The 23,571-nt window shown below is 40.0% G+C and overlaps 1 protein-coding gene across 4 annotated transcripts in view; it reads left to right on the plus strand.

Moving 5' to 3' along the window:
• Nucleotides 1-23,571, plus strand: part of ARID5B (AT-rich interaction domain 5B) — a 193,671-nt gene that overhangs the window by 144,269 nt on the left and 25,831 nt on the right. For 3 of the 4 annotated variants that reach the window (XM_010367591.2, XM_030940204.1, XM_030940205.1), the window contains 4 exons: nucleotides 3,118-3,230; nucleotides 9,347-9,551; nucleotides 11,481-11,533; nucleotides 21,503-21,600. In XM_010367591.2, coding sequence (XP_010365893.1) covers nucleotides 3,118-3,230; nucleotides 9,347-9,551; nucleotides 11,481-11,533; nucleotides 21,503-21,600 — 469 coding nt within the window. Of the gene's footprint in view, nucleotides 1-1,317; nucleotides 1,708-3,117; nucleotides 3,231-9,346; nucleotides 9,552-11,480; nucleotides 11,534-21,502; nucleotides 21,601-23,571 lie in introns of those variants that run through there. The other variant, XM_010367590.2, reaches the window with a different exon arrangement.

Here is a 23,571-nt window from a genome sequence, read left to right on the forward strand (position 1 = left end):
TAGAGGGAAAAAGATGTGGCCTGGGGACCAGAGTTTTTGCTGTCCCCAAAGCCAGCCCTTCAATACCAAAACTTTACCTGGAGTCTTCTGAATCCAAAAGGTCTCTGATTGGATTGCAGGGGCACCTATCCAGTCCTTTGTGCTCCATTCCTCCCTGTACTTTGAATATTTGTGCTCGTCAGGGTGTTTGTGCATTGCATGTGGGGACTAGATTATAGCCTTACTGAGATACCAAAGGCCTTACGTTTCCTGTCTCCATTCCCAGTGCAACCTCAAGTCACCGGTTTATGTTTCCAGAGCATAAGCATAAGTAGTAAAGGTGAATGCAGTTTTACAAGTGCCCAGTGTGACAAGTATACCACGTGTGAGGTTGGTGAGATCAGTCTATGAGGACAGGAAAGAACACTATGTGGACATATTTATTTCCATTGGTCACTTTTTCATTCAACAAATGCATGTTATGCAATGTTGCCTTTTGGGTATTGTGCTGGGCAGATAAAAGACACATCCCACAGGGTCTTGCCCTTAAGGATTCTCCAGTCTAGTATAATAATATGCCAGAAACCACAGCTAAAAGTACAAGGAGTACAGTGATATGTTCCATAAGAGAAGGAGAGAAAAAAAGTTCAGAGGGGAGAGTAGGAGAGGAATTTAATTTTGAGCCCTGAGTGACTGGTAAGATTTGGTAAGATTTGCCCAACCATACCTGAAATACTGAAGTACTTGCCTTAGTAAGAACAAAGGGCTTTTTCTCTTGATCAAATCCCATTTAGAGTTTACGTTTGTGTGACCAGAATATTAGGTGCTAGTCTGTTCTAAATTTGTAATTCTCAGAATCTGCTGGGGGAGTACATGTTTTCTCTGGGTTCTGAAAACAGCTCAAAGAATGGAGAAAATAAACCCAGTTTGGGGATGACTTCTTGTCAGTTCCCGGAACCTTTGCCTTTTTTAAAAAACAGCATGTTCGATGCAAGTTCTATCGAAAAGACCTTTGGGATTTGAAAGCTTTTCTAGAAATAAATGCCTTTTAGGTTTAAGTGCTTTTCGCCAAAATGTTAGGAAAGGAAGATCATAGTAACAAATCTTAGAACAGAGGGGATACTGTTTTGTTTGTTTTAATGAAATGCCTCAGACCTGCTACCCCAAGTTCTGTTTGTCAGCTTTCTGCTCAGCTATTATTTTGATAAGGGACTTGAAAGTACATCCTTCCCTCGTGGTCATTAAAGTCTTAACACTTGGGTCAGTTGTGGAAACACTTCTGTGCTACACAAAGTCTTCTAAACAAAACAAACAGTCCATGCCCTGGCTCCAGGCTGCGGACCGTGTCAAATTCATGGAACGTGGCATCGTGCTCTGACAAGGGGAGCAAGAGGTCAGGATCCACAAAACATGCCGGATGAAATCACCAACCCCGTGCGGGGAGGTGGAGAGAGCAGAGCCCTCCCTGCCAGTCTGGCAACTCCAGCAAAGTCCTCAGGCTCATCCCACACACTCGGTGCTAGTCACTGCTGTGTGTTTACATGAGTAATGGAGCTGCCGGGGGAGGGGAGTTGTAAGCAGAGCGCTGAGCCTCGCAGCTCGCATTCGGAGGGAAGCTGACATCCACACCAAGTCGAGACTTCCAGGGATGTGGCCGGGGAGCAGTCACATGCTGTAGCTTTCATGAGCACAGACATCAGTCAGGCAGATGTTTGTCGACTGGAATGGGTAATCGCTACTTTCTCTTTGCTTGATTTTTGTTTATGAGCTTGTTTACCTTTGGTAATTCCAGCCTGGCTTTCTGGGATGGACTTTCAGACCAGCGTTTAGGGGAATGAGAGGAGAGAGCGGGTGTGGGAAGGGGATCCTAAGCCCTAAAGCCTCTTTTTAAACTTTTGCCTCTCTGATTCTAAAGGCAGCTCTGCTTTACTGAGCTTTTACCAACAGTAAAACTGTTATCCGGAGGAGAAAATCAAATTAGTAGGATTACCTGTGTTTGTAAAATGAGTACAATGTAAAAATGTCCTAAAACCACTGGTTAACTGCCTAAGTAAGATTAACAACAGTTAAGAAGGTTCATGTTGTTTAGATGTGACATTGTCATAATCACTCCTTAAGTAATAAAAAGTGTGGGTACCTTGAAAGGTCTGAACAAAATTGTTTAGGGTATAATTGATTAGCTTGGAGTCGTTCTGGGGTTGGTTGGTTGGTTAGTTGGTTGTTTTTAATTTGGCTTGACTTGGGTGACTGATGAAGTTAAATGTGAAAGCTGATGCCGGATAGTCATAGCTCTCAATAAACAGCAGCCTTTCCTCCCGACTTTCTGTATAGATCTTAAAAGGAACCAAGTTGCTCAGCATCAAGGATGAAATAGAACTTTGATTTGTATCTTGTCTTTTCAAAAGTGTAGCCCCCATGGAATCAAGCCAACCCCAGTGTAATCTTTGGATGTTATTTTAAATAAGCCTGAAGGTCTTCATAAAAATATATTGAAAAGGAAAAGAGAGCATGCTGATTTAAATGTATCTGCCAGATTTGTTGAGATTTGAAACATGCTGGTTACGGTATTATTAGTAAATATATGTAATAATATTTTCCAGCTTGCTGTTGTGAATGCTTCTCTCTCTTTAGCTATCTCTCTACTTATCTGTATGGTAATTTGAGAGAATGCCCTTGTCTCTGAATATTTTGTAAAAGAGATGTTTTCAACATTTCATTACTATGATACCATAAGGGCAGGCATGTCACTTAGGTTTTTGAAAGCAAGATACAAAACAAAAACCAAAGATTGAGCTCAAAGCCTGGCTCAGTTTTTCAGCCCCAAATGCTTCTTGTCAAACAACGTGGAAGGACATTTTTCTTACCATGATCCTTTAGAGCTAAGAGCTTCGTGTAACTTATATTAATTAGACATGTTAAAGCTAAATAGATTAGCTTTGGGAAGTATGTACAGAAATGTATACTCTACCAATATGTAAGCATTCAGAGAGAGAAGCGTGTAATAATGAGGGCTGCTTGCCAATATATGTACATTTCTCTGAACAATTAGAAGGGATCACTGTAGTGAGATTCTGGGTCTTTAATAAAGAAACCCATGCAAATGAAAATGTGTATCAATTGTTTTCCATTTGTTTTCAGCGCCAAATCTTAAAGGCAGACCACGCAAAAAGAAACCATGCCCACAAAGAAGAGATTCATTCAGTGGTGTTAAGGATTCCAACAATAATTCCGATGGCAAAGCCGTTGCCAAGGTACGGTCGTTCACTCCACAGTATTCATTTCGTTGCATCTTTTTATTTTTGCTTTTTCTCTTTATCTCTCTGTGCCTGTGTCTTGGAGGCAGTTTTCAATTCAACATCTGACTTTGGTATTCAGAGCTTTTGAAGCTCTATGCTGTGCCTGTTCCTGCCACCTCCCTTCCCCCTGGTTGCTGTGGGGTGGGGGAGGTAGGCATTTTGATTAGTCAACAGAAAGACTTCCTACCTCCCAGTTTGGCCTGTTATGAGTAAAGGACAGATGATTAAGCACCCACGTCATTGAGGCTGAGATTTCATAGTGGGTGACACAATGACATAGTTTACTCTGCTTGTGTCAAAAATAGACCAGCTGAACCGTCCTCTTTCTGAATGTGTTCATCTAAATGTGTTTTGGAGATTAACAGAGGATGAAATTAGAAATAGCTAGAATTAATCATTTTAGTTATGTATTTTTCAAAGTCACTTCTAATTTACATTAGACTAAAATCAAAGATCCATAGCAAAATATTTAGATGTATACATATGCCTACAAGCATTTATATACTTTTAAAGATCTCTGTTAATCCTGAATGAAAGTAAATTCTACACTGTTGTTCAGGACCCAGGTCCATTTTTTGCCTAAGCATTCTTTGGAATCTTGAAAGTGCATGCCTAAAGTATTTAGCACAACAAAGGGTAAAGTATCACTTTATATTTTTAGACTTACCTTTCTGACTTTTGTGGGCTTGGGTCAGATTTCCATGGTTCTGTTTACTGCATTTAGGTGTTATTTTTGTGCTAAAGACAGCAATAGTCCCTTTAGGATTTTAATTGAAGAAAAGATTTCAGCTGATACCAGTTTCCAGATGAAAGAATCAAAGAACTAAACTTCTGAAAATGGGACCATTTTGATTAGTGGTGAATTTGGAAGAGTCTGATGTAGAAAAAAAAAAAATGAATTCAGTTCTGTGTTGACAGTCTACTGTTTCTCTGTCATGTACTCTACCTTCTTTCCAGTGTAATGAAGTAAATCTTATACTTTCATATTCTAAAAAATTTTATCTTTAAGCATCTTTGTTTCGTTAGGAAATTCTAAGGACTTTTTGCTTAGAATTTCTAAATACTTCTAAGATTCCAAAGGGTTAAGAAGAGATCAACCAGGAGAAATGTGTATTTTCCATTTTCTGGCTGAAAACAAATCTCTTTCCCTAAAGTTATTTTTGTTCTGCACATTTAACTTTCTGCTAGTTAACTCCACATGGATACCATGAATGACATTTTCTTGTAAGTTGGACACCTCAGACCTAGAACTGTCTACCTAGGACTTTGGTTTCCATCATCTTGAAGGATGTCAGCAGGAACAGTTCATTCCCTACTATGTAGTTTGCAAGATCCTGCAGAATGGAGCAAGAAGGTTTTAAGACCGTAACATTCAGCAGAGCTTGCACTGCCCATGCCTTCTGTTGGTGCCCAGCCCATCCTTCTTGGTTGACAGCATGTGTTTACTGCAGCATATTCTGTACCTGAGCCCAGCAGGAAAAAGCTCCTTTCCATGCCACGTGGAATCACTACCACCATCCTTATGCCTCTGGGAATTTTACAGAACTTGTACAATTGATCTGAAGGAACAGATCTCCAATGTTTCTCTCCATGGAAGGCAGCTCAGAACTCACTGTTGGGTTCACAAAGCCGAGAAGAACAAGAGCCTGCTGTAAAGATGGGCTGTATTTGATGTTCACTGACTTCTTAACAAGAAGGATAGAAGTCAGTCCTGGGTTTTCTAAGTGATGCCTTTAGCCCACCCCTGCAACAGTGCTGCCCGTCAGCATCTTTACAAAGAGATGGATCATTCTTCCACCGTTGGTGTTCAGTGGAGAACAGATGAATGTCATGCTGTAGTCAGCTCCTAGGGACTGGTCTAATGGCTTGGCTCTTTTCAGAGTCTTAGATTACAGTCATGCCTTGGCCACTTCCAGGGGGTCTGGCAAGACCACTTAGGCAAAAACATCAGTATGTATGAAGTGTGACGAGCTTGTCCGTTGGCACCAACAGACAGATGTAAAATCCCTGCAGAATGAACAAGCCACATCTGGGACAAAGACAGTCATTAAAAAGCATGTGTGCCTTCATGTGGTCTTTTCTCATGAAACACTACAGTATAGATTATAAGTCTGTGACCACCTAATCATCTGTTGAATTGGAAGCAGCATATTAGAGGACAGTGAGCTGTTTGACTTTGTGACCAAGACCCGTGTGACTGTTTCTTTTTAAAAGTGCCTCAAACAGACCATTTCTAACTAAGCACCCACTTCATGCAGCTCCACACAGCAAAACTCTTACAGTGGGACCCACTGGGTTTGTTGTATTCATGACTGGAAAAATAAGTCAAGTGATTTGCCGCTCGCCATCAAAACATGGCACCCCTTCAATGAGAACATGAAAACTAGCTTTGCAAGACCATGTTTTCCAAGGTAGAGAAAATTACATGGCTTCCCAAAGATAGCAAGTGTCATGTGGGGAGGAAAATACCAATTCTTTGAAGATATCATGACTGTGTTCAGCCCAAATCCTGCCATTTATTCTGGAATCATCTTAAACCAGTGAACCTGAGGCCCAGGACTTTCATAGAGTGATCTATAACAGAAATCTTGGCATAGAACCCTAATAAAAGGCCTACATTGATAGAAGGCAAATTATTTTTAATATCCCATATGCATTTTCTGAAGGGCAGAAGTATATTACAGGTGGTTTATATTCTAAAGGGAACACAAAAAGGGAAACTCTGGTGGGAAGTGTGTTCATTTAAATCATGAACATACTTTCTATATTTCACAAATGTGATACTTTCATTATTTTCAATATTTTTCCACTCATTTAGTCCTCAGAACTATTCCCAGGGATGATCATTTTTGCTTTACTTGCTTTACTAAGGAAGAAACTGAGGGTCACCTAGCAAGTTAGCAGCCAAACCAAGATTAGAACTCTAGCTTTTTGTATTGCTGGTTCAGCACATCTTACTGCCCCAGTTGAAGGCTGGATTAGTTATAACTCAATCCCATGGAAGGACGTGGTTAATATCAAATAGGTGGTGGATCACTGAAAACGTTAAATGTTGATTCTTTAATTAGCACCTCCTCAATCATTTTGGAAACCTCAAAGCAGTTAGTGAGCTCAACAGGTGTATGGTGTTCAGGTCAGGAAAAACAGATCTAGTAATTAATTGTCACCATCAAAACACTGGGCTTTCTTAGGTCAACATGAAGACTGGCTCCCATTTCTACTACCACCTGCACTATAATAATTTCATAGATTGCAATGCTGAGAATGCTTTGGGTAAATGGAAAAACAGATAGAAAGGAACTTGATTTAGTCCTACCCAGAATCAGAATCATACCCTAAAGAGCTCATTTATGTGAACTGAAAAAAAAAAAAAAATGTATCAAGCTAGAACAAGAAAAGAAGCCTCTGTCCGCTCGTTCACTTCTTACTAAGTACCTAGCCTCCCCAGGAGCCTCATGCCCACTGAGATTCAGGACAGAGTTCAGTAGGCAGCAGCCTGGCTTCACTTGGAGCCTTTGCTATGTAGCAGGGAGTCTCGGTTACTTTGGACCTGGTTCATGCACCCCTCTGTGTCTTCCTTCTGTTTCTGAGTGTTTCTGCATAGATGAGGAAGAGAGTTAAGCCGCTCTCTACACGCCAAGGAGCTCAAACCTCATTCTCCTTTTAACAGTGGTTCTTCTGACCTAATAATATAGGTAGTTGGCTCATTATCACTGCACATTTAAGACTCACTTCGTTTTATACACAAACCTGAGAGATCTACTTCTTTATGCTATAAGATTAGGGTTTGGAGCGGGGCAGACCTGAGTTCTAAACCCAGAGGGTCTGCCCCTTCCAAACCATACATGACCTCACTAAGCTCTAGTTTCCTCAACTGTAAAATGTGGCTAAATATCTCCCTTTTACAATTCTTAAGAACATTAAGGCAGAATATGTGAAACCCACAGCACTGTATCTAACTCATTATAGGTGCTCAATTGAAAACTGATTTCCTTCCCTTTTGCTCAATATACAATAGAAGGAATGGAACTCCTTGACACATTGGAAACCCCCTAGATTTGTCTTTTACTTTTCATTTGATAAGTCACATTTCTAAGTGGTAGGCTTCATAATGCCTGGTAATAAGACAGGCTTTTTAATTGGAAGTTTGTTTTGATTACCAATTTAATATTTGTATTAAGAGTGTCAGAAAAGTATAACATTTAAAACCACAAGGCTGCCTGGGCTTAAATTCCAGGCTCCCCGCTTACTAACTAGGGCATGATCTTGTGATGTTGTACATGCTGCTCATCCTGTCTCCCTCCGTTTCCTCATTTCTAATATGAAAATAATAACTACCTCATTCGGGTTGTGAGTATGAAATAACACATAAACAGCGTTGAGAATAGAGCCTGGCTGCCCAGGAAACACTCAGGAAGGGGTGGGAGGCAATACAAATTAAAACTGGAGTGATATTATGATTTCAAGAAGCCATTACATTATAGATTTCATCAGAACTTTAGATCCAACAGCCTAAAATTTGGCCGTAAAAAATGATGACAACATAAAGTTTCACAGGATGTTCGCCTTAATATAATGTTACAGAGTACAAAATCTACATGGAAAAATTGTTTTAGTCCTGTTTCCACAGCCCCTTAAAAGTTAAAATCTTACCTAGAAGCCCCATTGAATCAGTTTCATAGGAAGTTTTATCTTTGCAGGACCAGTCGAAGGATATTAAACTTTGTATGTTCACTTGAGAGAATAGGCAATGAGGAGCTCTTGCAGAGAATGCACTTTCCTTTACTAAATAAGCATAGTCTTTTATGTTCTAAATGCTTAGGAAGAAGGAGCTGCAGGGAAAGAAAAAGGGTTTGAAATCCTGAAATGGACAGCGTTGTAGAATATGTGGGACATTTTTATTCATAACATTTCCCCAGCACTTGCCCTCTTCTCTCCCGATGTCAGTTACAGAGATGTAAAGAATATTGGAATGTACACATTCCCCATGGGTGCACTTGAACTCAGAGTCTGACCCTTTGTACTTCCCCCTTTTACAATTAAAATAGCTCAGCAACTTAGCGTTATATTTAACGACCATCAAAGGCCTCTTGTAGAACGTGGCAGTGAGGAGGGAACGTTAGGTTAGCCGCTCGATATGCCAAGTTCCCTATCTGCCTACAGTGTGGAAGGAAGAACATCTGGAGCCTTTACCGCCCTTTATTTTTTAATTATGGAGCTTTATACTCACTCTTCTTGGGTTTTTAGCTGACCTCTACTCTTTCTTCTGTGGCAAGTTAACATCTTATTCTTAGAGCTGACTGATAAAGCAAGAAGCCCTCGTTAAACAGTGAGATCTTTGTTTCCTACTGAGGGTGTACCCCCGCATCACCCTTGGGTGGCAAACAGCAGAGGTCTTGCTGGTATTGCTGATGCCAGCATCTGCTGGTATTGACTTGTTTTTCAAGGTTGCTGGAGAGAATAGCAACAAGAATGGTTTACTGCAAAGAAATAGACCTGCCTTTCATTTTGATACAAAGTATGAAATATGGTACTATTTGTTAAGGAGGCAGGGTTTGTTCAAGGACATTAACTGATGCTTCTCCTTAAGAAAATAAAATGTATTAATATAGAGAGACAAAAGAATGTTTCTACCAGATACCAAGCCTTATCTCTCATTTCATATCAACATACTTGTCAGGAGTCTAAAAGAAGCTGGCATAGTTTGGCAAACTATGACCCTCTTGTTGGCAATTTCTGTCAATAAAGTTTTATTGGAACACAGACACACCCATTTGTTAACATATTGCTGATGCCTGCTGTCCTACTAGAGTTGAATAGTTGCAACAGAGACTGTGTGACCCAGAAGCCTACAGTATTAATGATGTGACCCTTTACAGAAATTTGACATCCCCTGGCCTCAGACAATTCATCTTCAGTGATGCCTCTGAAAAGCTATTAAAAGCAGGGATAATTTACTGGTTCACCCTTAGCACTCACTGAAAAGTGTCGCTGGCTCTGTCACTAGCTCTGTCTTGGTAAGCATCCCAGGGCTGTGCCTCATCTGATGTGGCATATTTTCCCTTTTCCAGGTGAAATGTGAGGCCAGGTCAGCCTTGACCAAGCCGAAGAATAACCATAATAACTGTAAAAAAGTCTCAAATGAAGAAAAACCAAAGGTTGCCATTGGCGAAGAGTGCAGGGCAGATGAACAAGCCTTCTTGGTGGCACTTTATAAATACATGAAAGAAAGGAAAACGCCGATAGAACGAATACCCTATTTAGGTTTTAAACAGAGTGAGTATACTTGTTTTCGTTTCTGAATTATCAGAGCTGCTCAGCTTCTTTGAACTGGAAAAAATAATTTGACTCAGGATTATGTTGAAATCCTAATCTGGGGATAGTGCTCTCTGTTTATACTAAATCCATAAATGTTCCAAGCCAAGAATTTTTTCCCTGCCTTTTTCCGCTACATTGTTCCCTTCTGGGACAGTTGCAGTGAGATATTTATAGGCTTGAATCCACTGATTATGACTGGAAATAGACATGTTGAAAGTTTCTCATTTTCTGTTTTGTCAATCTTGAGTGTCTGTGACGCCTTTCTTGTGAGATAATAATATGACGTAGCTTTATCAGGCACAGATGTTGCCTGTGAAAAAAAACAGCTTTTAAAAGGAGGACATTTAAAGATGGACAAAAGAACCACGAAGAGAAAACACATTTCCTAAGCCCCAAATGTGTTAAAAGATAACAAAAATCCAACTTCAGAGAAAACAATAAATAGACAGATTGGAACAGGGGGCCTAATTTTGGATTACCTTGACATGTACATTTAAATGTAAATGTCATAGTGTATTTGTAAGGAGAATGGGAAACTCATAGCCAAACAGAATTCCAAATCAAAAGAGAAGAAATTCAGATCCTGCCTTGATTTTGCAACTGAATATATATGTTGCCTCTGTCTGGATTTAGTGGTGCACAAAGCGATGAGCCTCTGGCTTGAAATAGTATTTTCTCCAAACGTATCTTCCTAGATTAAAAACATGTGTCATTTTGATGAAGAATGTCAAACCTGTGTGTTTTACATAACAATTTACATACCTAATAGCAATTGGCACTGATTGCAAGAGAACACTCGCAGCCATTATAAACTTATATAACTACGAATGATTACAATGTTTGTCTGAAAACTGGTTGCTTGAAATAGAAGTAAAATTAATGTACTATGAACAGCTTTGTTGCATTATGCATTGGTTCAGATTAAATCAAGGCCGAGGCAGGGCTCTTGATAGCTCTGAAGTGTAGTGTAAGGTTCAATGAGGCTTTGCGAACATATTGTGTCAAAGAGCCTTTAAAAAAAAAATCATTTTATTCTTCCTTTTCCTTACCAAGGAATCACTTGAAGTTCAATTTTCCCCTCATGTAAAAGAATCAAATCCATAGCAGTCCCATTCCATGGTATTTGGTATAAATGAACAGGGTTGCTAGCGATTTGGTATAGTTGATTAACAGCATAAACATATACAAACTCTCTAAAGAGAAATCTGTTTGAAAAAAATATATTTGCAACATCCCACAGGCCAGTTAGGGGACTAAGTGAGTTCATGACTCAATTCCTCTCTGAATGAATGTCTTCATTCCCTTTTATCTGTTGTATCACTGTGGCCTCCATGTGAAATATTTGTTTTCCTACTCACTGCCAGCCACCACATGTTGGTGAAATACTGTATGATCCTTTAATACAGTGCTGCCATCAGACATTCTATTAAGAAGGTAATCATATATTCAAGTGGCTGTTATTTATTGATTATAGAGAGTTCTTATCTGAGAGAAGCTCTATATATTACTGTTTAATCAATGACTTCTTTCTAAGGGTCGAGCAAGACCAACCCCAGTTTTGAAAGCCTACACTTTTTCCCAAAGACACCTAATTTAGCTCCTCTTGCTCTGCTGATGACAGTAGGACTAAAACTCTTGTCTTTATCCTAAAAGTAGAACCATTTTTGTAGCTTTATGACTGTTTCTTAAGAAATGTTTTAAGTGGTAATAATAGATTCTGTTGTTGAATGCCCTTTGGGCAAATTGTTTCCTAAGAACTTAGCTCTCTGGGGTACATTAGTATTTCTTTTTTTTCTCTTTCTCATTGAAAAAAAAATGTTTTAATTGACATTTCTTGGAAATATGTTAATGCAATGCTTATCTAAATACTTATTGTCCCTCTAACAGTTAACCTTTGGACTATGTTTCAAGCTGCTCAAAAACTGGGAGGATATGAAACAGTAAGTGTTTAAGCAACTTAAATGAAATAATTTTGCAATCTAACTTTTCCGCTCTCTTTGACCAAAATGGAGAACATGCAAGGGCAAACCATCACTGACTGCCTTTTCAAATGGCTCTACACTTCTGGGGGTTTATTGGGCCACTTTGGAAACAGTCCCAATTAGTTCCAGGTTTGGCAAAACTGTAAACTTGTCGTAAAAACTACAAGTGGAAAACATATGTAACTCTCCCCTGTCAGGGAAATTAGTTGGGTCTGTAATTTTTTCCCATGTTGAGAAAGGGCTATTATTGTACAACAAGCCAAGATTGCATAAAAGAAATTTCCCTTGGCAACATACCTGACATCTGTTCATGTCTAATATGGGAAATGTATTAAAGGCTTTCAAAAGTAATCAGTATTGGCCATTAAGGAATAGAATGCAGCAGGATCTCCTCTCATTCTAGGGCAAAGAAGCTTTATTAGACAAGGGTCAGTGCTGCATAAACAGGAAGTTATCAAACTTATTCAAAACAGGCTCTGACACTCTTTATCAGCTAATTCTAACTGACAGCAATGGGTTATTTTTAGCCTACAGGAAAATTTGATGGCCGAGGATTTTTACAGCATGTATTTTGAACCGATGAAACGTTAGAGCAACAAACTGAGATTAAAATCTTTAAATAAGAAAGAGCTGCATAAATATAGCCCACAGAGATGACATCTGTAATGAAATCCATTGACATAGGAAGATGTCGTCATTGGGAGTATTTTCTCCTCCACACAATGATCAGATTAAGTTGTGTAGATTCTTCTTGCAATTGAATAAGAAATTATTTTTTCATTGCTTAAGAAGTAATCTGGGATATCTCTGTACCATAGTAAAATGACAGTAAGACACACAGTCAAGAAAATGAAATTCATTTTAGCCCAAACGCAATAACCAGTGCTTCTTGCCAGATAAGGCACATTGTTCCACAGACTAATATAATGGTTTGATGTGTGGCTCTTGGGATGGCGAAAGAGGACAAGCATTATATGGTCCAGATAATCTGGTATTTACTTGTTGAGCTATCTGCTATGAATTCTGACTAAAAATTCTTTGATATGAGTAATATGTGCTTGTAATATGTTTCATATATGGGGTATGTACACATGTTTATAAAGAAATATACGTGGACTACATATAAAATGTGCATTTCATATACATAAATTTACTTGAAATATTTATCAAGTGCCCTATGTAAAAATTATAATTTTTCACTTAGTTGAGTCTGTTGATAGGATCAGGATATGAACTCCTTGCCACCGTAGCTCATAGTTTTTGGCAAAATCTTGAGCTAATTATAGCCCTCATTCATGTAAAAAAAAAAATGGTAACTTATTCAGGGTTAGTCTCATAAACGTAGAAGTCAACCCCACAGGCTAGACTTTCAAGTCTAGCTTTTAATGTTTAGAATAGGAATACACATTTTTATATGAACTATGACTACAGATAGTTGTATGATATTGAACAATATTATGAAATGTCTTTTCACACTCAGGAACTTTTTGTTATTCACTGATAGGGAGAGTGCCAACAATTTCACAGAATCAGTTTTTCCTGCTTTTGTGTCTTCTGTATCTTCACAAATATTTTTTTTCCATGCAACAGCAAATTGATGTAGAATGTACAGAAGAAACTTCTGATAAATTTCATTGTTCTTTGAACAAATAGTATTTATCCTTTTGTTGGATGAATGAATGACCACACAATCAGCAAAACACCTGACCACATATTACAAGGTATTTACTGAGTACCTTATGTGTACAAGGCATTGTTTTAGACTCTGTTAGATGCAAGGTTTCAGTCAAGCCAGTAATTTCAGTCCTTAAGTTGCTTACCATCCAAGAGAGGCAATAATGATCAAACAAGGTGGAAAAAGGTCACAGTGCCCTACACAGGTAAAGTACTTACTCATGTAGAGATGAGAGAAGGAAGGCTTGATGGCTCTGAGGCCATTTGGGAAGAATTCTGGGGAATGGATAGAATTTAGACATGAATGATGGATTATGCCTTCCAGAAAGAGAGAATGAATCAAATAAGGGAAAATATGTGGAGGCAGAATAAAGTTGGGCATGGTCGAGAGTTTGAAAAATATAAACTAGAGTGATGAGGTGGCTGGGACAAGTGGCCCTGAAGGGAAGTTTCTAGAGAGAAGGATGGAGAGAAGATGGAACCAAGTAAGGAAAGTCCTCCGATGCTAGGTCCCTGATGTTAGGACTTCAGATGCTAGGCCCTCAGATGCTAGCTAGGCCCTTTCATGCTGGGCCCCAGATGCTATGCCCTCCCATGCCATGCCCCAAAGTTATTCGTTAGGCTGTGGGAACTACGGAAAGTTGCCAGCTCCCCATCTCTGGTGATAAGAGTTACTGCTCTTTCTGGTACTGTGTGGGTGCCTTCTCAGTGGGAAATTTATGCCCTCCTTTTAGGCAGATAGGCAGATAAAGGGAAGGCAGAGAACTCTTCCTGAATCTGTTGCTATCTGTTGCCCTCATCTCAAAATAATCTTTGTGCCAACGTGGCATAATTTAGGGGTGACATATTCTGATCCCCTTCACTGGGGCTAGGGAATATGGAAGATCAAATTGGCATCTGCTCTCCATCTGGTCATGAACAGAATTTTAAAAGACATTTCTGCTTCATCCCTTCCTCCTTTCCTTCCTTCTTCCTTTTTCTTTCTTTTTAAATGTTTCATGCTGTAGATTGGCCCTGCAGATACGTAAGTTTGCCACCACCATTCTACATTTAAGCTTCTGAACCTCCTATAAGTACAGAATACATTTTTCTGTTGGCATATTTTGAGTAATAAAACTGTGAGATGTTCAATGGGCATTGAATTTTGAAGTCAGTCCAGGAGATGTACAAATAATATCCAAAGTCTGAAGGCTTAAGTTGTCATCACAGAGTTACTAGAGGACACTGATCTGGTATCAGAAACGAGTGTAGACCTGTAGTCATTGAGAACTCAAAAGAGATCTTAAAGTCTTCTAGGTCAGTGGCTCCTAAAAGCTACTCAAGAATAGGGCTCATGTTTTTAACGGGGAACTTTAAGTGGTTGTTTAGACCCCCACCCCAAGATATAAACTCTGAGTTGGGGCATGGGCCCAAGACGCAGAGAATCCTTTTCTTTTAAGCTGCCCAGGTGATGTTAATTCAAATCCAGTGATAACAGTGATTCGTAACACTTAGCTGAGTGTTTCTCATGGCTCTTAGCTTCAGAATGTGACCCCTATCTAAGTCAAGTATCAAAGATTTTTCTTCATGCCATTACTACAGAAGCAGGCTAGAATACTCATATTTCCTCGGCTCAAGAGCAGCAAAGAGTTTCTGACAAGTATTTTTGCATTTGGTAAAATGGTAGTCTAAGTTGGAACTCAGTAAACTATTTTTATTTTTTATTTTTTATTATTTTTTTTTGAGACGGAGTCTCGCGCTGTCACCCAGGCTGGAGTGCTGTGGCCGGATCTCAGCTCACTGCAAGCTCCGCCTCCCGGGTTCACGCCATTCTCCTGCCTCAGCCTCCCGAGTAGCTGGGACTACAGGCGCCGCCACCTCGCCCGGCTAGTTTTTTGTAGTTTTTAGTAGAGACGGGGTTTCACCGTGTTAGCCAGGATGGTCTCGATCTTCTGACCTCGCGATCCGTCCGTCTCAGCCTCCTAAAGTGCTAGGATTACAGGCTTGAGCCACCGCGCCCGGCCAACTATTTTTATTTTTAATGAGGGGAAGTGTAGAACTGTAGTACTCTCAAATTAATTTTTCTCAAATTGGCCTTTGTGCAAAAAAAAAAAAAAAAAAGGCCTGCTGTGCCCCAGTTCATAGCCTCATTTTACAAGTGAGAAAACTGAGGCACTGGGAGATGAAATGAGTTGCATGGGTTCATCATGGCTTTCTTCAAATTCTGACTTGCTGAGGATTTGGTACACAATTGTATCACGACTCTGTAGCGCTACTGAAAGAGATTTATAAATGATTGTTCTTTGTGCTTTCCATTGCTAGCAATCTCTAATCTAAAATGCTTCCTACATATTTGGGGCAATGTTTTGGGGAAAGGATCCTATAACCTGCCTTTTGTAGCATCTTTTAGTCTGTTTTGTAGCATCTTTTAGTCTGTTTTTTGTCTGACATTTGTAGCAGCTTTTAGTCTGTTCTTTGTATCTAAAATGAGCTTTACCAGATGTACTAATTACTAGCTGAGATTTTTATCAGATTCTGGAGAACAAAATGTGTGAATTCAGGAGATGAGTCAAGAAGTATGGATAATGTAAATATTCAATAATAGTAAAAAACTGAAAGTATAAAAGCTGTTAGATGTATTGCTTCTGCGGTTAACTTGTGATTGGATAACGATATCTCTCTGGAATCCCTTCTGGTTATAAAAAGAGGTCATCTTAATTGGCTTGTTTTTGTTTGTGGTTATGAACTATTCCAAACCTTCTGGTTTGAATTGTGGATTATGGATTATCTCATTTCAGTCCTCTACAACCATCAGACTGAATTTAAAAAAAAAAAAAAAAAGAGGAGCAGAAGTTTCATTGTAAGCCTTTATAGCATTTGACTAATGGCTATATGCAATTCTCTCCGTCTCTTCTGCCTTTGCTGGAAATGTATGGAGTGTCTCTTCATCCTCTGGTTGAGAGAACATGAATATATTGAATGGATTTGATTTCCTACAAAACAATATTCTGGCATTTTGATTAATTGACAACAAGGACCCTTCCTTTGCAATGTACCTAACTTTTCCTCCCAAACGTTAGAATATGGATCACCTACAATTGAAGAGGCAGAGCTGGATAAATCTTTACTGATGAACTAAAGAGGCCTTCACTTCAGTGTCTGGTGAAGCAATTAATGCTGGAAGAGTAACTTGGGGTATTACCAGGATGCAGCATATGGCGGTGGTTTGCTAAAGTGATTTCCATTTGGTAACCACTTGATGGCAAGCCAGAGGCAATATCTGGAGAGAAGGTAGAGTTGAGAAATGGATCTTGAGTATATCTTACCCTGGAGGCACAGTGATACACTGTGGTGCCTTCTAAGAATGTCAGTTAGCAACCCTTTCTCTTCCCACCAGTGAGACAGGGCCATTATTTTTCATCTGGAAGAAGAAGCCTCTTTCCTTGCTGAAAGGATTAGGCTTTGACATCAAATTCTGGCTTTGACATCATTTTTAAGACATCCTCTGAATCTAACCCTAGTTTTCTGGACAGGCAAAGCCTCTTGCTTAAATTCAAAATTCTCCAGGCCAAAGATGATGTCATGTACTTTTGAAAGGCTCCAGTTCCTGGAGTACTACCAGGAAAAGAAAGTCATCTTCCTTGAATTCAGTCCGCCCTCAAGGTGTCCTGAGAAAGAAGCTGTTTCTCAGAACAGCCCGGGCAACATTGCTTTCAGGCAAACTCTTCTCTTGACTTAGTATTTCCTACACATTCTTAAGCCATTGCAAGAGTTTAAGTCTGAAAAGATTTCTGATACCTATTTCCTCACCAGACTGCAAAAATACCAGCATTATTGCATTCCTGCAGCCTCAAAGATAGAGAAATCAAGGCTCCAAGAGCATGTCTTGAGTTAAAATAGTGATTTTCTACTTTTTTAAAGTGACAGGATATTTTCATCCAATAAAACTGTGGAAGGGACAGATTCTTTTTCCACTCACCAGATCAGTCTTCTTGGCCAGGTGGGCAGTGTGGAGAGTTACTTTCAGGCTACCTTTAAAATGCTACCTGGGTTCTAAAGACAGTTTTTTTTGTGTTTGTTTTTGTTTTGTTTTGTTTGAGGCAGAGTCCTTCTCTGTGTTGCCCAGGCTGGAGTGCAATGGCATGATCTTGGCTCACTGCAACCTCCACCTCCCGTGTTCCAGTGATTCTCCTGCCTTAGCCTCCTGAGTAGCTGGGCTTACAGGCACCCACAACCATGCCCAGCTAATTTTGGTGTTTTTAGTAGAGACAAAGTTTCACCATGTTTGCCAGGCTGATCTCGAACTCCTGACCTCAGATTATCCACCCATCTCAGCCTCCCAAAGTGCTGGAATTACAGGCATGAGTCACCACACCCCACCTCTAAAGAGAGTTTGAAAACCTCTATGTTTATAAGCAATGAAAATGTTATGAACATAGTAGGTGTGCAGTGCTTTTCACAGAATCTCTTGGGTCTTACCTACACTAGGGAGAAATAACTTTCAAATATCTTCGAAGTGAGATTAAATCTCACATGTACCTAGATTGGTTTGTTTTACTTGGATGTAGTTTGCTCAGTTTTTCATCTTGCGTTATGGTTAATTGTATGAAGTTATGCTTCCCACTAAATTATGAACCCTTGAAAATAGTGACATCTCTTTCTTTTTGTGACACCATCTCATACTCTACCCTCCATCCCTTCCTTTCACCTTCATACCTCTGCACAGGCATAGTGCCTGAAAATGGTAAGCAGTGGTGGATGGTGATGTTATGAATCTGTCATCTAATTGAGGACCTTGAAGAGGAGGCACAGTCCAAAAGAAATAACTGTGTGGATGAATTTGGCTATTTTCTTTAGAAAACAAAGAGCCAGCGTGGGTGTGGTGGCTCACTGCCTGTAATCTCAGCACTTTGGGAGGCTGAGATGGTCAGATCATGAGGTCAGGTGATCGAGCCCATCCTGGCTAACACGGTGAAGCCCCGTCTCTACTAAAAATACAAAAAACTTAGCTGGGCGTGGTGGTGGGTGCCTGTAGTCCCGGCTACTCGGGAGGCTGAGGTGGGAGAATGGTGTGAACCTGGGAGGCGGAGCTTGTAGTTAGCCGAGATCGCATCACTGCACTGCAGCCTGGGAGACAGAGTGGGACTCTGTCTCAAAAAAACAAAACAGGCCGGGCGCGGTGGCTCAACCCTGTAATCCCAGCACTTTGGGAGGCCGAGACGGGTGGATCACGAGGTCAGGAGATCGAGACCATCCTGGCTAATACGGTGAAACCCCGTCTCTACTAAAAAAATACAAAAAACCAGCCGGGCGAGGTGGTGTGCGCCTGTAGTCCCAGCTACTCGGGAGGCTGAGGCAGGAGAATGGCGTAAACCCGGGAGGCGGAGCTTGCAGTGAGCTGAGATCCGGCCACTGCACTCCAGCCTGGGCGACAGAGCGAGACTGTTCTCTCAATTGTGGGTATCCCCCACTAGAATACAGTGGTGTTGCATGCAGGCTCTGCTTTTCATTGCTGCGGCCCAGCTGTAACATTTGTTAGCACGATGCCTAGTAAATGGGCGCTGTCCGATAAATTTTTGGTGAATTAACGGATGAGTGAGTGGTTGGATTCTGATATAATTGAGACTGATTTGTGACTCGGTGGTGAACTTAATATAGAACTTTTTTTTTTTTTTTTTGAGATGGAGTTTTGCTCTTGTTGCCCAGGCTGGAGTGCAGTGGCACGATCTTGGCTCACAGCAACCTCCGCCTCCCAGGTTCAAGAGATTCTCCTGCCTCAGCCTCCCGAGTAGCTGGGATTGCAGTCATGCACCACCACGCCCGGCTAATTTTGTATTTTTAGTAGAGATGGGGTTTCTCCATGTTGGTCAGGCTGGTCTTGAACTCCCGACCTCAAGTGATCCACCTGCCTCGGCCTCCCAAAGTGCTGGGATTACAGGCGTTAGCGACCACACCCGGCCAGAACTTCCATTCTAGCTAGAGATACAAGCGGTCAGGGTGAACTTTATGCTTTGAGAATAAAACCACAGAACATTTAATTCAACCCACCACCTTAGATTGATGCTGTCCTCTTAGCTGATTTCCCCGTTGGGAAAGACTGAAAGCTAAAGGTTGAGAACTCATAGCAGTAACTGTGATTCCCATAGTTACCTGCCTCATTTGAAGGAAAAGGCTCCCAGTGTTCTGTGTTACCAACTTGCTACAAGCATGGGTTATTCTCACGTCATTCGGATGTGGAAGCTGCTTTATGCAGTGAAAAGAAGTCCACTCTTGAGACCAGAAGACAACCATGTGGGTCGTAGTTTTGGCACTCTGCTGCTGTGTGTCATTGGGCAAGTGTGCAGCCTCTCTGAATCTCCCTTCTTCTGTGAATGAGATTCCTATAACCTGCCTCACAGGCTATGGGAGGATTATATGATGTCATGGATGTGAAAATCCTTTATAAAACAGACAGTGTACACAAGAGACAAAAGGATGATCAGAGTGATGGTTTCTTAAGTGATTGCGGGGGCACACATAGGCTGTTTTCTAACTCTGTTGTGTCCCCCAGGGCCCACAGGTCTCATCTGAGTGAGGGGAATCTGGAGGTGTGTTTCAAGGGGCCTCAGTATTCTAGGGTCTTTGAGGAATCGTACAGGCACTTGGAGGTATCCTATTTCTTCTCCCTTGATACGTGGGCCTCAAATAGGTTAGCCCAAGATTGTATCATTTAAAGGTTGGAGGCAGATTGTAACTACATATAAAATAATTACCAAAATACATATTTTGAGTGTTTTGAAAGGGGGTTAAAACCATTTCTTATAACCTAAAACAAACTGTAAATAAGGAAGATTTTATTTTCAGTTGCACCTGCTAGTAGGTGGTTCTGTCTAGTGAGAACTATTGAAACTGATTGGTTCAAGAATGTTTCATGGGAAATGGAATAATGCACACCTAACACTGTCTTGAGGTCCTACCTGGGCCTGTTGAGGAGGGCCTATGTAAATGAAGGGGTTCTTTTTATTTGAAATAGAAAAGGTACCATTTACCCCATAATATTTAACCACCCATCTCCTCCTCCTCGGATTTACAATTACAGAGCCCCCGTTGCAAGTTGAGGTTTTTAAATTTTTTTTTCTTTGATTGCTGCCTTTAGCCCCTTGGTGAACTCTGCTGGCAGCCTTGTGGGTATTTTTCAAAAGAAGCCTCCTGCTTGATTGTATTAAATTCCACTGGCACCTTTGCCACGCCCTTTCCCCTACACATTCAAATAACAGAGTTTTCCCATAACCCTATTGAGAAATGTTCATGAGGACCTCAGAACTTGTTCTGTCTTCCAAATTTCAAGGAAATACTAGACTTACTTGGATGTAGTAAATGACATGGTTTCCCCAAATTAATCATTTGCCAGATCTTGCATCTGTTATTTTGTAAAATCTTAATTTATGTACAAAAATAAAATTAAAGGAAAAAATAAAATAAGACCATAGTGTGCAGCTCAGGATATTACAAGCTGTTTGTTTTTATTCACTCAAGTCAATAGTGTACATAGCTAGCATTTTAACTGTGGAATATGTTAGTTTTCATATGATTTGATCAATATCTCATTTTCTTGACCTAAGTGAATAAAAATAAACAGCTTGCAACATATACAGTTTCAGATTTTGGTTTTGTTTTGGTGGTTAGAGAAGCTGGCATAAAACTATAGCCTGAGATGACTATAAATTCCACAACCAATTTGATCATTTAATTTAATCTGTGTAGTAATTTTATTTATTTTTTAAATTGGCAACTCATCACATGGATCAAAAATCAGAAGATACAAAAGCATGTTTGGTGAAAAGACTCTTTTTTACCTCTATACCCGGTTCCCCATTTCCACATGCCTCAGGCAATCAATGTTCATGTTGATTCATCTAAACTGTTAAACTAAGATGTAGTTAAGCTAAAACCTGATTTTATTTTGATGCTCTATCAAATGACATAAAGGAACAGGGTATGACTATGAGACCCTGACAAATCCACATGGATATCCAGGGAGGTGTCTTCAATGAAATGCACTTAGAATGACAAAACACACAACCAAAAGTAGAGTTCAATTTTTATTGTAAAGAAAAGTGCTGAAAGCGAGATCTCACTATGAAACCATAAATCACCCCATATACTCTTTTGGACTTCTCTGTTTCTGGGTTTCCAGAACAGACTGTTCTCTTCTGACTGTTGCATATGTATTGAAGCCTGGCACTGTGAATCTCTTACGATGTAAGATTGAATTTCCCATTGCCATTTTTTCAGATAACAGCCCGCCGTCAATGGAAACATATTTATGATGAATTAGGCGGTAATCCTGGGAGCACCAGTGCTGCCACTTGTACCCGCAGACATTATGAAAGGTAAGAAACCATTTCATGGAATTGCTTAGTTAAAACTGTGTTAATTGAAAGGAGCTTCTGGTCAAGGATAAGACCGAGGAAGTCTAAAAGACCTTTTGGGAAACTGAAAATTTCCCTCTGGCATTTTACTTTGCATACTGCCTTGTGATTTTTAGGGAACATGGCTTTCTCTGGTTACAGGGGCTAAAATTAGATGTTCTTTTAGTTTGGTTCTATCATGTGACCACCTGCCTGACAATGCCTTTTTTTTTCCCCACAAGCATAGATTATTCAGTATGTTCTCTTTAGGCTCACTTAACATGAGAACCTTTAGCTTCTGAAAAATCTGCAATGCTACTCTGAGGTTGACATTGAAAAGTAAGCACTTCTCCTAATATTAGCATTGAAAAGTAAGGATTTCTTATAGAAAGAGAAATGGCCCCAGATCACATCTGTTGTTTTATTTCATCCTGGTGTTTTTCTTCTACGGAATCTTCTTACCAAGCTCTGTGTGGCTTGGTTTTCTAATAATTTCAGCCTATTTCAGAAAGATGATGATGATGCAAACAAGAAGTAATGCAAAATTAGCCTACTATGTTGCATCCACAGAAGTGGATTTCTGCTTTGCATTAGGACTCCGTAATTCACACCGGTAAAGACCAGTTAGCATATTAATGCATTATCCCTCTATGCTTCAAGCCCATACTTAATTTGTTTAGGTCATTACCAACTTCTTTATAACTGGCACTTCCCTTTGGGTCTTATACATCCATCCTCAGGCAGTACCATTTAACTCATCAATTCTTAGTCTTTTTTTTTTTTTCAAGTTCAATTGTACTTTTATCTGTATTGCATTTAACTCAGCTTTAGTATGGCCGTTCAACAAGAATGTTTTTGTAATAATAAATTGAATTGGGTTTAGTACACCATGAAAAATTGCCACAAAGTATTCCCAAAGGATTGCCTTACTTGGCAGGGTTGTAATGCAGAAGGATTTTCAAAAATTGATAATAGATGTTGAAATTATTACTCTTTATAGCATTGTTTTTCAATACAACACATCAATTTTTAAAATATGTTATTTCTGTCAGTGTTTAATACAAAAACTCACCCATTCCCACTGTATGTAAAAGGTACACCACTGATGTCCTAATACAAAGTAGCACTGATATCTCAGGTGAGTGTTCCGAAGATAATATCTGAGGAACCACAGGCTACTTGTTTTTGACTTATGAGTCAAGGAGTCAAGGCTTCATTCAGAACTTTTTTATTTTGAGACACGGTCTTGCTCTGCCGCCAGGCTGCAGTGCAGTGGCATGATCTCGGCTCACTGCAACCTCTGCCTCCCGGGTTCAAGCGATTCTCCTGCCTCAGCCTCCGGAGTAATTGGGACTACAGGCACGTGCTACCACGCCCAGCTAATTTTTGTATTTTTAGTAGAGACGGGGTTTCACCATGTTAGTGAGGATGGTCTCAATCTATTGACCTCATGATCCGCCCACTTCGGCCCCCCAAAGTGCTGGGATTACAGGTATGAGCCACCTCGCCCTGGCCAGAACATTTCTATTAGAAACTCCGTCCCTGTTTTCAAATAGATTCTGTTCTGAGAGTGGACATCCCTTTCCTTTATATGCAAATACCCTCAACACCTGAACCATCAAACTTAAAGGAGCAGAAAGCAATTAAAGCTTGAAAAAGGATTGTATCTCAGCTGTTAGCTCATCTAAAGAATGAAAGTATCAATCAAATTAATTACAAAGTATCACATGGTAAAAAAAAAAAAAAAAGAGGGAGAGAGAGATAAAGTTTGGCATGGAGAGAAGGATTGAACCCATAGTTGTGTGTGTGTGTGTTTGTGTTTGTGTGTGTGTGTGTGTGTGTGTAACTGAGCAGTTATGTGAATAAAAGTAGGATTCTTTGGAAGATTGTGTACTTTTGATTATTTACTTCTTGCTGGAGTAGGAGATTCCTGAAAGCTTTCAATCACATTAG

Source organism: Rhinopithecus roxellana, chromosome 11 (assembly GCF_007565055.1).
Source record: "Rhinopithecus roxellana isolate Shanxi Qingling chromosome 11, ASM756505v1, whole genome shotgun sequence".
Classification (NCBI taxonomy): Eukaryota; Metazoa; Chordata; class Mammalia; order Primates; family Cercopithecidae; genus Rhinopithecus; species Rhinopithecus roxellana.